A 14,946-nucleotide genomic window follows, 5' to 3' on the forward strand; every position below is an offset into this window, starting at 1 on the left:
AATTACATCGTTTTGTGTTCACTCTATTTTATGTGCACTTTCCAGTTGTGACAAGTAGTACTGATTCCTCATCTATTACAATGATAGAAACATTACTATCAATACATCTAAGTAAAAAAAGTCAGATTAAGGAAAAACATTAAGTCAGTTTTGAGACAAATAGTGCATACATATGGGAAAGAAGCACTACGAACGTGCATTCTCATGGCTATAAAGTTGGGGAACTTCTGGTCTTGGAGACTATTATAATAGGAGTAACGAGAATTTAGTCCAGGGTGGGATGGTGGCAGTGGAAACAAAGGAGGCTCTGATAGACATTTTAGAGGAGAGGACAGTTATCTATGTCGGGTATTTTCTGCATAATTTCCCAGGATGCTTATGGCTGCAATAAGAGAAAACTTAAATGAAAAAGGCTTGTGCGATGCATTGAACTTATTTTCTAACAAGAAGCCCCAAGGTAAGGGGGCTCCAGGATTGGTTAAATCAGTGGCCCTTTGACATCACTAAGGACTCAGCTTCGCTCCACCTTCCAACCTCAGCAAATAAGCTCTGTCCTCAGGGCCGCAAAGTGGCTGACGGTGGTTGGAGCAGTCCTATCCTGACATCTGATGCTTCAATGCAAGACGAACACATCTCTTCGGGAGATGAAGAACAGAGGATGAAGAAATCTTTTCTTGAAGGCACCTCCACCAAAAGATTTTCCTGCAGGAGTCATGTCACATATCAGGTGTAAACATTCACCGCAAAGGAGAATAAAATGAGCATAACTAATCTAGACTAATTAGGATTTATTCTCTGAGCTAGGGATACAGATCCTTTCCTGAGGGATGGCTTTCTCAAGGTAACAGGAGCTCCATTAACAAATATGGCCAGTAGGCAGTCAACCATTTACAACTTATACCAGTGGTTCTGAAATTTCTCGAATTAACCCTTGAACATAAGTGGGAAGTTCTTGAGGCTTGTGGTTCTTTATTTTCAAAAAATTATTTGTCTTGGCTCTCCATGTGTTGGATTACGGCAGAACGGAATACTTCCACTGCAAAATCAACTTCTGGTTTAGTGATGCACATCGAGGGTGCGATGCGGAATGTCTGAGGAGATAAAGGAAAATAGAGCAACGGATCATCATAGAATCAACTATGACTTCAAGGAAATGCATTAGATTAAGCTCTAATAGAACTGTTTTGCTCCAACATAGAGAGCTGAGAAGTGGGAAAGAAAATCACACCGCTGGTGGACAGACACCACAAGGAATGCAGGGTCCTACTTCCGCTGGTGTCCTAAATGTTCAGGTCCTCTCGCCTTTGCCATTCTAATTTCCATTCCTCTCGCTTTCCTCACTCAGTTCCTACACCCCTCACTCTGTTTCATAGACAGTCTTGCCTCACGCTCCTCAGACACTGTCGAGCAAGACCTTTCTATAAACTTGCTTGCTCCCACGTGCATTCTTATATCCTAGGCTGAAGGTTCAAGGAACAAACCATCTACGACACAACTCCAAATTTTCTACCTGTGCCTTTGGCCCTTGCTTCTCCCATCACCTTCCCTCCAGGAAATATCCCTGCATTCTCTTGCATCTTCACCTTCTCCTCAACTTCCCCTCAGCCTATAAACAAGCAGGCTTTGGGCTTCCCCAGTGGTGCAGTGGTTGAGAGTCCGCCTGCCGATGTAGGGGACATGGGTTCGTGCCCCGGTCCGGGAAGATCCCACATGCCGCGGAGCGGCTGGGGCCGTGAGCCATGGCCGCTGAGCCTGTGCGTCCGGAGCCTGCGCTCCGCAACGGGAGAGGACACAACAGTGAGAGGCCCGCGTACCGCAAAAACGAACAAACAAACAAAAACAAAAAACAAAACAAAAAAAACAAGCAGGCTTACAGCTCTCATAATCTAAATCCAAACCACACATAAAATCACAGATAAATATGTGTTGGCCCTCCTGGTCCCTTCCAGCTACCATACAAATACTATCCTTCCTTTCATCAAACTTATAAAAATAAAAGGACTGGTTGATGCTATTGGCCATTATTTTCCACTCTGCCTTCCCTCTATTCACATCTCAACTCATTGCAGCCTGGTTTGTGTCCCATCAACCTTCTGACCCCACCCTGGGGAATCCGACGGGCACGTTCCAGCCCTCATCCTTTCTGGCCTTCTCCTGCATTTGGCACTTCTGTCACTCCCCGTTCCAGAACCTCCCCACACTCTGGCTCCCATGACTCCACACCCTCCTAGCTCTCCTCACAGCTCTCCACCCATTTTGTGTCTCCATCTGGGTACCTCTTATTCCACCTGCCCTTTAAAAGTTGACGTGACCCAGGTGTCTATCCTCATCCCTCTGCATTTCGCATCTAGACTCCCTTCCCAGGAGATTTCCTCCTCTCCCCACTTCTATGCTGATGACCCCCAAATCGTGATCCTCACCTCGATTCTTTCCTCTGAGCTACAGACTTGTCTATAGATAGAAGGAGAGCAAGTTCAAAGCAGCACTCATCCCTTTATACCCAAGTCCTGGGCATTTCACTGCCACACTGCTCTCTGGATGTCTCCTCTATCCCTATGGCTGCTGGTCAAGTTCAGACAGCATCATTAGCCTCCACCTGGACTCCCGGCCTCCAGTCTCGTCCCCTCGGGTTTACTCTCCTCCGAGGACAGATTCAGAAATCAGACTGCCTGAATTTGGATCCTGGTTCTGCCACTTACTAACTGTGTGACTTGGGCAATTTACCTAGCCTCTCTGTGCCTCTTTTTCTTCATCTGTAAAATAAGGTTAAGAGTACTTATTTCATAGGTGTGTTGAGAGCATTAAACGAGTCAACATATGAAAAGCATTTAGAACAGTGTATACTATCCCTTCGTATGGTTATTGGAAAGCTTACTAGATTGTATTATCATTTTCTGTTTAAGTCTTTCTCCTCTGCCAGTTCCGTGGAGGGAGGGACAGATCTTATTTCTCATTGTAGCTCTAGTATCCAGCCAAGCAGCGGCTGCTTATGACTCAAGTGTGTGCCGGACGACTAAGGACTAACTAAGCAAGTAAACAATGAATTGTTTTCTGTCTTTATAAGTAGCCCGTCTTAGGATTTTGAATCATTAACTTACTCTGTCTGATTCATATAGAAAAATATCTGGGACCAGGACTAGAAAAAACTCAGCACTTCCCAGCAAAAGCACTCATTCTGGTTTTGTTTGCTATGGTTTGGTTTGGGCTGGAAGAGCTTTCAGTCTGTTTGTTCACAGGCTGAGGGGAAGTTGAAATAAACTGCAGAAACAAGAGAACACAGACCTGTTTCCCTAAGTGGAGGGTCAAGAGCACGGAGAGACATCTCATTCTCTAACCTTTAGGAAAGGAGGTGGGAAAAGCCTCGGGGCACAGATGAGCTTCTATAGGGATCTTGCCTAATAGCTTCCATTTTCTCTGTGAAGCACCAGGCGAGGGTGTTCGCTGAAATCAAGTGAGAGGCAGCAGTGAAGGAGGGAAACTAGGAAGAATGACGCATATTTAAAACGGGAGAGAAGGATGCCGAAGGCCGAGAACAAAGTAGGGGATGAGTAGGAGTGACCCTACATCTTAAATCTCGGCCCCGGAGCGAATCCCTGGAGAGGGTCCTGCTGTTGTGACGGATGGAGGAGCAGATCACTTTACAGTAGCAGCCCATGCCCATGGCAGGGCCACACCAGGGTCCCGACCGTGGGGCTTGTACTTGGCTTTCCCAGGAAGGGGGCGGGGAGAGCTTGTTCTCTGCCTCTGCCAGCCTGAGAGTGAAGGGCACTGGGAGTGGCTGATTTTGAGTTCTGCATTAGGGACCTGGCCAGGCTGCCAGCACTGTGACGTTGCTCCTGGCCACAGCGGCCACTAAGGCTTAGCCGGCTTGCGGGTCACAGAGTCAGAGCCCAGGGCTGAGTTAAAAAAGACTAGGACTGAGTTTCAGAGGTTAGAACTAATTGACACGTGAGACAAACTGGGTACGCATGACTGTTATGACACTATTATGACCTGTCGTGTAAGTCCTCTGCTTTGTCTGTGCTGCTTTTTCTGCCTCCTTAGACTGTCCTCTGTGTATATTCCCTGCCGAGCCGCGGTAACCAAACCATTTCACACAGCGCCCTCTAGTGGCCCGAGGGCTTCACTGTCCCTTTCTTTTGAAAACGTGTGAGCGCTAAGCCTAGAGGAAGCGGAACTGGGTCCCCCAGCATAAGGGTGAAGAAAATGGGCCAGCACTGGGACCTCAGGGAGATGCCTACCTAAAGTGATAGGTAAAGGCCAGCCTTCTTGTTACCTGAGAAAAAGTGCCACCCCTGCCAATCAGAAGCCCCATGCGTTTGCAGTCCTGGTGGATTTGATTTACTTCTTCACGGGGAAGAGGCTGGCGGCTCGTCTGCAAATACATTTAAAAAACATCTGGCATTTGAATGATTCAAGACATTATTTCTAAGAGGAATAAAAAGCAACCCAAGCAATCAATGCTCTTCTCTCCCTCTCAACCTCTCTCCCCCAGTAATTGAATAAAGCTATTCATTGCTGAATTGGATTTCTTTCTGGGGGGGTGTAATTGAAAATATTTGTTTTTATCCCAGTTCATCCCAAATTCCCAAAGACAAGATGAAGCCGAACGCAGACCGTCAGTGAATCTTGGCTCTGCAGTTGGTTACCCTGGGAGCTTGGTTCTTTAATTTGGAGTTTGCTGTATTTATGTGGAAATTGTCCTCGGTTCTTCGCTTTGTTTTGTCCATGTAAAAAATTCATTTCAAAATCCAGGAAATGGCTGTGAAGTTGCACAAGGGCATAAATGGTCCAAGCTTTCTCTGGGCCATAGTAGGGCCTGGGCAACTGGGGTGGGTCTGTTTGTCCTCATCTTCCCTGCTTGTGGAATTTGCTCTTTCTCACCCAAGACTTAATCCTCCAGGGTCAGGAAAGGTAAGCTCTCTGGAGCCTAGAGGCTGTTTCAGGTCACCTGGCATCTGAAAGTGGTCCCTTCCTGTGGGCCCAGGTATTCCAGTACCCTTTTGATGACACTGGGCTGGAGACTTCTGAGTCTGTGAGCACAAATGCTCCAACTTAGTCAAGTCTGTTGTGAAGCTTTAAGATAAAGAAAATACTATTCAAACTTTCCCACTACTAGATAATGGAGGAACAGGATGGGGAAAAGACCAGCATTTCCTCATTGATCCTAAAATGTCATCCTGCTTGCCCCTTATGTTCTCATGAGGAAAGTCTAAAACATGACAATATAATTTAGGGCTAAACTGTGAAAGCTGGAAAGAAGTCAAATATGGTTTGGGGGATGAGAGGTCAGAGGTCAGAAAGGGTTCCTCAGGGGCAGTTGGGTTGGTGGGCCTTGGTGGCTATCAAGGGTCTGGAGAGGTGGACTTTGTTTGGCTTTTGGCCTGGTCTGGGCCAGCACGCTCCCTGCTCCTTTGTCCATTTTATTACCCACAGGGCTCAACTGCTATGACTAGTTGAACATCTTGTAGGCATTCCGAAGAGAAAAGCACGGTCAGAAAAGCTAATGAGGCAAAGCCACAGGACAGCCTGCCCGGGCCCTGTGCTCGAGTCTAAGTCCCAATTACTCCATAATCAAAAGGGCATGTTAGTAACTAACCTCTTCTCAGGGATGTAACGTAGCTTCGTGTTTATTTATTTATTTATTTTTTGCTGTTTTTGAGGGATAAATCTTCATTTAAACAATTATAAAAGTAATGCAAGGTTATTGGGAAAAACTCCTGAAAGCGATATGGAAATGCACTAAGTAAAAATGAAACGTTTCCCCTTCTCCAATCCTACGCCTAGGGATACCGCCTGTTGGTAATTAGTGGGAACTAGACACTTTTTCTATGCATATCCATACATTTAAATGCATATTTTTAAAAATGTCATACTTTATAATGTTCTGCAATTTGCTTTGAACAATTTACAATGTATCCCGAACATCTTTCCATGTCAGTGTATTTGGACCTAGGATTCTTTTTTTTTTTAATTTTATTTAGTTATTTTATTTCTTTTTGGCTGTGTCAGGTCTTAGTTGCAGCACTCAGGATCTTTCGTTAAGTCTCCCGGGCTCTTCGTTGTGGTGCACGACTTCTCTCTAGTTGTGGCTTGGGGGTTTTCTCTCTGTAGTTGTGGCGCGCAGGCTCCAGAGTGCGTGCGCTCTGTAGTTTGCGGCACGCAGGCTCTCTAGTTGAGACGTGCGAGCCCGGTAGTTGTGGTGCACGGGCTTAGCTGCCCTGCAGCATGTGGGATCTTAGTTCCCTGACCAGGGATCAAACCTGTGTCCTCTGCATTGTAAAGTGGATTCTTTACCATTGGATCACCAGGGAAGTCCCTGGACCTAGTCTTCTTAAAGATTACCTAGTATTTTGTTGTTTGTTGGTAGAGCAATTTGTTTAATCTCTTATTTTTGGACATTTATGTTATTTTCCATTTTTGTTTATGATCATAAGGAATGCTGCAAACATTCCCACTCATTTATATCTTTACACACTTCTGTGAATATTTCTTTAGGACACATCACTCTAAGTGGAATGGCTAGGTCAAAATGTATACATTTAAAATTTTGATAGATACAGACAAATTTCTGTCCAAAGGGCTGTATCCAATTCACATCCTTACTAACTGCTCATGGGAGTTTTGATTCTGGGTTATACTGTATAGCATTAAAGCCAAGTTCTGAGCTGTTTTAATTACATGAATGTGGTCTGAAGTGTTGCAGGGGCCAGAAAGCAATCAACAAACATGGATAAAGCACTCACCGTCTGTGTATTTCCTGGCCTCGAAAGTGTACAGTTTATTTAGGAAAAGAAGGTATTTATACTCGTGAAAACCGAGTCAACAAATACATGATTTGAAAGAGCCTTTCAAAGGAGCTCTTTAGACGGTGAGTGTGAGAGAGATTTTCTGAAGGCTGCAGCCCCTTCTACGGGAGAAGCAAAGGCAAGCTTCAGGAGGAGATGTGGTGAGGAGTTGGATCTTGAAAAGGCCTAGGATTCCCATAGCTAGAGACAGAGAGGAGAGGACTGTATTCCATGCTTAGGGAAAAGTTTGAGTGATCTTTGGATGTAGGAAAGTGAACGGTATTGAGGGGACAATGAATAGAATTAAGGAATGGAGAAGCTCTTTCAGAGCCCATGCTTAAAACTACTGAAGGGCAGGGGGAAGAGAAAAAGAGCTCATTCTATACATACTATTTTATAGCCTGCTTAATTTTTTCCGTAATACAGTTTGCACATCTTTCCATGTCACATGTATTTCTGTGCCATGTAGTATGGACGTACCATCCTTTAGCTTGCTCTGTATCAATGGGATTCTGATGTTTTACCATGACAACTCAAGTTCTGAAGGGCATCTCTGTTCACACGTCTTGGAGTACACAGAAGTTGGCTTTGGATTAGTGGGAAGGGGACCAACGCCTCCTCTTTCACTGGGCTTTCTTTGGTGGAGTCTGGGCTTTGAGGCATCTAGGTATCCTCGAGGGACCTCTTGCGGGGGGGAACTGGAATGGACTCTTCTGAGCCTTAAAACAGCCCTTGATGGAGCCCCAAGCTGAAGGTATGTTACGGCCTGCGAGCCAGAGGGCCTAGTCTCATGTTACTCTTATTTTCCTGCTGTCTTCCCTTAGCTTTCAAATCTGGTTCAAACGTTCCTGCTTTTCACGGGCTCTGCTGTGTGGTACTAATGGGAGAGTGTTATATCCATGGTCTAGTCTGAATATTGAGAGAACTGAACACAGTCCTTCTAAACTAGGGTGGTGTAGTGAGAGCCAACAGCAAGAAGTCACCCACGGATAAGAATTAGGGTGAAGGGGCTGGTCTGACTATTGATTCCTGTGCCAAGATTCCCCTGCTGTCACTCCCCTCAGAGGATCTAGAGTTTGCATTTATGGAGGATTGGGACAATTTCCTACTGACATGGACCCTAGGGGCAGCAGTAACAACAGAGGGAAAGATTTGAGAAACACGGCAAAGTAAGAATCAATAAAACTTGACGTTAGAACTAAGGAGAGGGAAGGGGTCACAGATTATCTTGTGGTTTTGAGGCTAGGGAATTGGGAGAACAGTGGAGGGTGAAAAACAGACACAGCGACCTTGCGAAGAATCACTGGCTTAAGGGCAATGCTGAGTTCAATTGTCATATCGAGTTTGAGGTCACCTTGCAGTAGGTCATCAGAAAGTCACATTCCGCCCTTGTTACTTGGGAGATTGAAGTCCATTCACAAACAAACAAACAAATACAAAACCCTATAAATCTTTAACATCCTCACCCCAAGACAACACCACAACCTTCTCCTGGCCCTTCCCCCTTACTTCCACTAGCTCTCTGTCCCCCTGCCCCTCCCCCAATAATTTCCTCCCTTCCTTATATTTCTAATTCAAAATATTCTAATTCAAAATATTCATTACCATTGCTCTTTGCCTAGTCTGGCAAGAATAACATCAACTCCCTTTTGCAAATGCTCTTCTGCACTCTAGGACTCTCGATGACCGGCTAGCCTGTCCTTCGTACTCAACACTCCCGACTCATCTCTAATGAGCTTTGCTCAGTCTTGCTGTCCTTGTGTGCTCTCTTCCTGAGAATGAATGAGCTTGTAGCTGAGGCTTCCTACTTTAACTCTTGCTGCCCCGAGAAGCTGCAGAGAGAACAGCAGATCACAGCCTACCTTATCCTTCACCATCTCTATTCCTATCATGAGGCCTTTGCCTCGGACGTCTCCAACGATTTCAAATTCATCCCTCAGTTTAGCAAACTTCAGTAACATATAGGTGCCAACTTCCTGGCTGTTTTCTTGTAGATTTTCTTCTTTAATTACCTGTTGAGAGAAAGCCCCAAATGACCTTGCATTAAAAAAGTTTTAAAACGGACTGAGAAACATGGAGAAATAAATGTATGTGACCCTCTTTACAAAAACTTGACCAGACAAATGGAACCCAAAGTCTAGTATGGCCATAACTTGTCCTACAAAAAGATCTGCTGCAGGGAGAAAAAAAATTCTTGGTAGAGGGGATGCTTCCCCCCTACCCTCCTCATCTTCAAGGGTGGGTAAAAATTTAGGAAAAAATAAGAGAGACGTCTCAGTGTTGAGCTCTTTGTGGGCCCAGAGTCAGGGCACTTGAGATATGTATTCAGTAAAAGGCTTTTCACCTACTTCCACCCATAGCAGAGACCTGTGATTCCTGACCAAACACAAGCAGTATACTACACTTATAACCAGCTGATAATAACTGTATGACTCCAGGCAGAACCCGATGTTTTTAAGACCTACTTGTTCGCCTAAATCTTCTCTATCTGCTAAATTGGTTGAGGCGACACAGGACTTAAAAAATGTAAGCTGGCAATGTCTACAGAATGAAATAAATGACACATCCTACTTACACTTTCTCATTTTGAGATTTAATCATATTTGAAGATACTTTTTAATTTGCAAGGGCAGCTTTTACTTACTTGTTTTTATTGAAAAATAGTTTTAAATTTAATTTTTTTGAATAAGTGAATCACGTGCCTCGTTCAAACATCAGAAAGTACAGAAGCGTAGAGTAGAATGAGCCTCACTGATCGCTGTTCCCCAGCCACCAAGTTTCCTTCCCCACAAACAACCATTGTTATTAATTTCTTGGACATTATTCCAGAAAGACGTTACACTTTTAAGCAAACGCTATTATGCATATAAGCAAGGGCATCTAAAAAATCTTTTCAACAGATGAGACCCCAGGCAAAATCAATGGCCTGGAGCTGAACCACAGCTGAATCACCTTGTTGGAATTGCATAGAACTCACTTGCTCTTTACTCTTTTATGACAGTACAACAAAAATAAGGAAGCATATACAAGACAGGACCAAAATTAAACTGAAATCAAGGATAGCCATTGGTAAATATCCATAAAATACTGCTCAAATGACAAAGAAATTTCAGTGCTACCAGCTAGCTAGGGAAATTCTTGTATTTCCCATGTGTGTGAGTTTATTACATATTATTTCATCTCCAATACTTGAAGCACACACAGTAGATCTTAAAAAGGGGGAGGGGGCAGAATAATAACTGGAAATCTAACGTAAATTCATGGACTAGGAATTAACTCTTCACTTTAATCATGAAATGTGATAGAATTCTGATAATGTGTGTGTAGTTTTGAGGTAGTTGTTTGGTGAAATGAGTGATGTTGATGCAGTTGCTGGAAAGTACCTCAAGCACTGATGATCCAACGGCGCAGGCCATGGGGTTCCCTCCAAAGGTATTGAAGTGAAGCAGGCGTTTAGCCAAAGACTTGGCAATCTCTGGAGGGGGTGGAGAATAAAAGTGGGTAAAGGGTGACACATTCCTATCTATAATCTCCCATCATGCATTTGGATTATATTTACCTTCATGTTGTATATGTACGTGTAATATATTTCATGGCGTCCAATTCATTCTTCACTCACCAGATAGTGGATGTTATGGTTGGAATTGTGTCTCTTCCCTCCCCCACCCCAATTCATACGTTGAAGCCCTAACCTGCAATGTGACTGTAATTGAAGGTAGGGCCTTTAAGGAGGTAATTAAGGTCATAAGGGTGGGGCCCTAATCCAATAGGATTGGTATTCTCCTAAGAAGAAGAGACATCAGAGCCCTTTCTAGCTGTGGAAAAGGACATGTGAGGACACAGCAAGAAGGTGTTCACCTGCAAGAGAGATCTCACCCAAAACCAACTCTGCTCATACCTTGATCTTGGATTTCAGCCTCTAGAACTGTGAGAGAATAAGCCCAAGCTGACTAATACAGTGGATAAGGAAAAATTGCTTATTTATTCAATGAGAAGTTTAATAATATAAATCTTTAATGTGTTGTATGAATTGAAAAGTACTTTAAAACTTGATTTATGGGAACATACATGGAACTTTCATTAGCTAAGCCTTTTTTCTATATTCCACTCTTGGGACTAAGAAGGAAATATTTTTTTTTAAATCTCATATCAAGGATTTCATAATATAATTCAAGATTGTTTCAGGGTTAGTATATATTCAGTTCATTATACTTCACATTCTACATCCACATTTTAGTAACTTTCTTCATTCAATAAAAACACTGAGGGATTCCCTGGTGGCACAGTGGTTGAGAGTCTGCCTGCCGATGCAGGGGACATGCGTCTGTGCCCCGGTCCGGGAAGATCCCACATGCCGTGGAGCGGCTGGGCCCGTGAGCCATGGCCGCTGAGCCTGCACGTCTGGAGCCTGTGCTCCGCAACGGGAGAGGCCCCAACAGTGAGAGGCCCGCGTACCGCAAAAACAAAACAAAACAAAACACTGAGCTCTTACAAGGCACTTAATTATCCTTTGGAGCCTCTCAAGTATGCTTACTATTGGTTGGAAAAACAAATGAAATAATTTTAAGATTTTCAACACTAAATGATTCATAAAATTCTTTTCTGTAAAACCTCACTAAAATGGGAAATACAGTTAATTCTAATGTTCATTTTATAGAATGTTATAGCAAAGTGAGATTGTATTGTCTTTAGCTGTGTTGTTGATGATCAACAGAAAACTATCACCTGGACCTTGAGTCTATCGCTTATTGGTGTGGCAAGACTAGGTCAGGGTGTCCTTCAAGGATATGATTCCCTTGGAAACTTCAGCACTGGCTTCAAGTTGTTTAGCAAGGATCTCTTGTGTTGGTTTTTTTTTTTGTGGCACGTTTGCCTAGACATTGTCAGTAGAGTAGAACCCTGCATTTCATTGTGGGTCTGGGAGAATTAGTCTTCTCTACAGCAAGAGCAAAAAGGGCTGGTTTTCTTCCATCTCTTCCACCATCTGGCAGACAGTTTCCCTTTTTCACTGCTTGGGAATCCCATCACTGTCTCTAGCCCACACAAGTTCCCATACACATGTTTTCTGCCATTGCTGATGCAGGAGACCCAGAAGCAGACAAAAACTGCCTGTAGTTCCTACCTGGAGTTGTCACAACTGCTGCCATGGGAAAGCCATTCCCAATCCCTTTAGCCATGGTGACAATATCCGGCAGGACACCGTGTGTTTGGAAGCCCCAGAAGTGAGAACCCAACCTTCCAAATCCTGTCTGCACCTGTGAAAACAAGTCCCAAATCATTGGAAATCTTTCAAAGAAATGTTGGTTTTTTCTTGACTCTCTGGTCTCTTCTCTTTTCTCCTCTTCCATCTCCTCCTTCCTAACATCATCATCATCATCATCATCGTCAGTCATCGTCATCACCATCTCATACTATTATGGAGAAAGCACTTATTCTGCACCTGACCTTTTATTTTTATTTTTTAAACATCTTTATTGGGGTATAATTGCTTTACAATGGTGTGTTAGTTTCTGCTTTATAACAAAGTGAATCAGTTATACATATACATATGTTCCCATATCTCTTCCCTCTTGCGTCTCCCTCCCTCCCACCCCTCCAGGCTGCACCTGACCTTTTAGGCACCAAAAGCCGGTTACTAGCATTGTGTGGTTCTAGACATGGTTTTTAACTCCTCTGAATCCATGTTAACTCTGTTGAGTGGAAACAATAGCAATACATCACAGGGCTGCTGTGAGGGTCATATACATAATGCATGTGAAAAAGGTGATTGTGATTAGCAATCCTTGATAAGGATCTCCTATGTGTAAGGCTGCGTCTGCCCCAGGCTGGATGAAGCAGGAGTTACAGTAAGCAAATTGGCTCTGGGGTGCCCACCACCCAGCCCAGACAGGCTGGTTGTCCTCTTCCCTATGATTTCTTTTTCCTCCTGAGAATTAGTCATGAGGAGGACCCAGCTGAGTCAGTTAAGTCAGGATGGAACTAAGTTGAACTTAGTTGTTTTGTGCATGCTGTTTCCTCTTTCTAGAAAGCCCTCTCCCCGCTTCTTCATCTCACTGACTCCTCTTCTCCTTCAAGACACAGTTTCATCATTATTCGGGATAGGAAGATTCTCCTGAGCCGCACTAGGGCCCCCACTCAAGGCACCTAAGCTGCCGTCAGAACCTCTCACCTTGGACTACTATCACCAGCATACACGTATCTTATTTTTCTCTTTATCCACAATATGTAGCAGAGTGCCTGTTAAAAGTAGACACTTAGTGTTTGTAGAATGGATAAAAAAGTGGCGGAAGTGCTTAAGTGAATAAAGCCACACAAACACTTCCATGCAAATTTTCGCCAGAGCCTTTTGGTGAAGGTTCCTTGATCTCCTTCTGGTTCTCAGTCTCCTGGGCTGTCTGTCTATCTCTCTCTCTACACATACACACATTGCAGGTCTGGGGTAGAGGTGTGGGCACTTGAAGCTGATTCTGAAATGCACTTGAAAGAGCAAGGGTCCTTCTCAGGCTTCCTGATTATTTTCTTGCTCTCTCCAGGGTGCTGCTGCAAAGGCAGATGTTGGGGGTTACAATTAGACGAGAGTGAACAACGTAGGAGAAGAGCTTAGACGTGGGAGTCAGACAGACGTGGGCTCGAATCCTGGGTCTCCGACTTCCTAGTTACAGGCCTCTGGACAAGCTGATGAATTTGCCCAAATGAGATAACGTAGGAAGAGTTCATGGCAAATCCATCCATTTTGCCTTTCTGCCTATCTTAATTTTTCATTTCATCTATCAAAGTACCATCAATGAATGGTGAAAGATCAGACTGCTTGGACAACACGTGAAATTATGTAGGACCATAAACCGTGTTTAGCCACCTAGGAAGTATCAGTTCCACAGAATCTTTTAGTTGAACAGGGATGATTCATTCTTTTTTTTTTTTTTTTTTTTTTTTTTTGGCGGTACGCAGGCCTCTCACTGTTGTGGCCTCTCCCGTTGTGGAGCACAGGCTCCGGACGCGCAGGCTCAGCGGCCATGGCTCACGGCCCCAGCCGCTCCGCGGCATGTGGGATCCTCCCGGACCGGGGCACAAACCCATGTCCCCTGCATCAGCAGGTGGACTCTCAACCACTGCACCGCCAGGGAAGCCCAAGAGATGATTCATTCTAATGTTCATAAACTCAAATGTCTTCAGGGATGAGGAGCATATCGTCTTGAGAGAAGCAGGCTGGGTCTACATCAATGAGTGGGGATGGAACTATGGGCGTGCACACCCTGCTTAAAAGCAGTGAATTTAAAATTCAAACCCAGCCCATGCCAGACAAGCAAAGACTGAGTGCCCATTGTGGTCCTAGCAGTGGCCTATTTTTATTCAAATTCCATATTCCTCATTTTAAAGAAGAGAAAGCCAAGGTTAGCTAATTAAGAAGACACGTAAGATCACTGAGTGGCAGCACTGGCCCCACACTCAGGATTTTCTTCTGTTCCCTCATTTTCTGCTATCTTTGTCTTTCTACACTGCTGTTCTGTCATTCTTTTTTTTTTTTTTTATACAGCATGTTCCAATTAGTGATCAATTTTATACACATCAGTGTATACATGTCAATCCCAATCTCCCAATTCAGCACGCCACCCCCCCCACCCCCCGCCGCTTTCCCCGCTTGGTGTCCATACGTTTGTTCTCTACATCTGTGTCTCAATTTCTGCCGGTTCATCTATACCATTTCTCTAGGTTCCACATATACGAGTTAATATGCGATATTTGTTTTTCTCTTTCTGACTTACTTCACTCTGTATGATAGTCTCTAGATGCATCCATGCCTCAACAAATGACCCAATTTCGTTTCTTTTTATGGCTGAGTAATATTCCATTGTATATATGTACCACATCTTCTTTATCCATTCATCTGTTGATGGGCATTTAGGTTGCTTCCATGACCTGGCTACTGTAAATAGTGCTGCAATGAACATTGGGGTGCATGTGTCTTTTTTTTTTTTTTTTTTGCGGTACGCGGGCCTCTCATTGTTGTGGTCTCTCCCGTTGTGGAACAGAGGTTCCAGATGCGCAGGCTCAGCGGCCATGGCTCATGGGTCCATCCGCTCCACGGCATGTGGGATCTCCCCAGACCGGGGCACGAACCCGCGTCCCCTGCATCGGTAGGCGGACTCTCAACCACTGT

General features: G+C 44.3%; 1 protein-coding gene across 2 annotated transcripts in view; it reads right to left on the reverse strand.

Annotated features, from left to right (window-relative positions):
- Window positions 1-414: 414 nt before the first annotated feature.
- Window positions 415-14,946, reverse strand: part of AGXT2 (alanine--glyoxylate aminotransferase 2) — a 45,084-nt gene continuing 30,552 nt past the window's right edge. Inside the window, exons 10-14 of one of the 2 annotated variants that reach the window (XM_065873472.1) lie at window positions 11,911-12,043; window positions 10,172-10,263; window positions 8,651-8,800; window positions 4,277-4,375; window positions 415-1,091 (exon numbers count right to left, since the gene is read on the reverse strand). In XM_065873472.1, the coding sequence (XP_065729544.1) occupies window positions 984-1,091; window positions 4,277-4,375; window positions 8,651-8,800; window positions 10,172-10,263; window positions 11,911-12,043 (582 nt within the window). In that variant the 3' untranslated portion in view covers window positions 415-983. The remainder of the gene's footprint in view (window positions 1,092-4,276; window positions 4,376-8,650; window positions 8,801-10,171; window positions 10,264-11,910; window positions 12,044-14,946) is intronic. The other variant, XM_065873471.1, reaches the window with a different exon arrangement.

This window comes from Phocoena phocoena, chromosome 3 (assembly GCF_963924675.1).
Source record: "Phocoena phocoena chromosome 3, mPhoPho1.1, whole genome shotgun sequence".
NCBI classification, from domain to species: domain Eukaryota; kingdom Metazoa; phylum Chordata; class Mammalia; order Artiodactyla; family Phocoenidae; genus Phocoena; species Phocoena phocoena.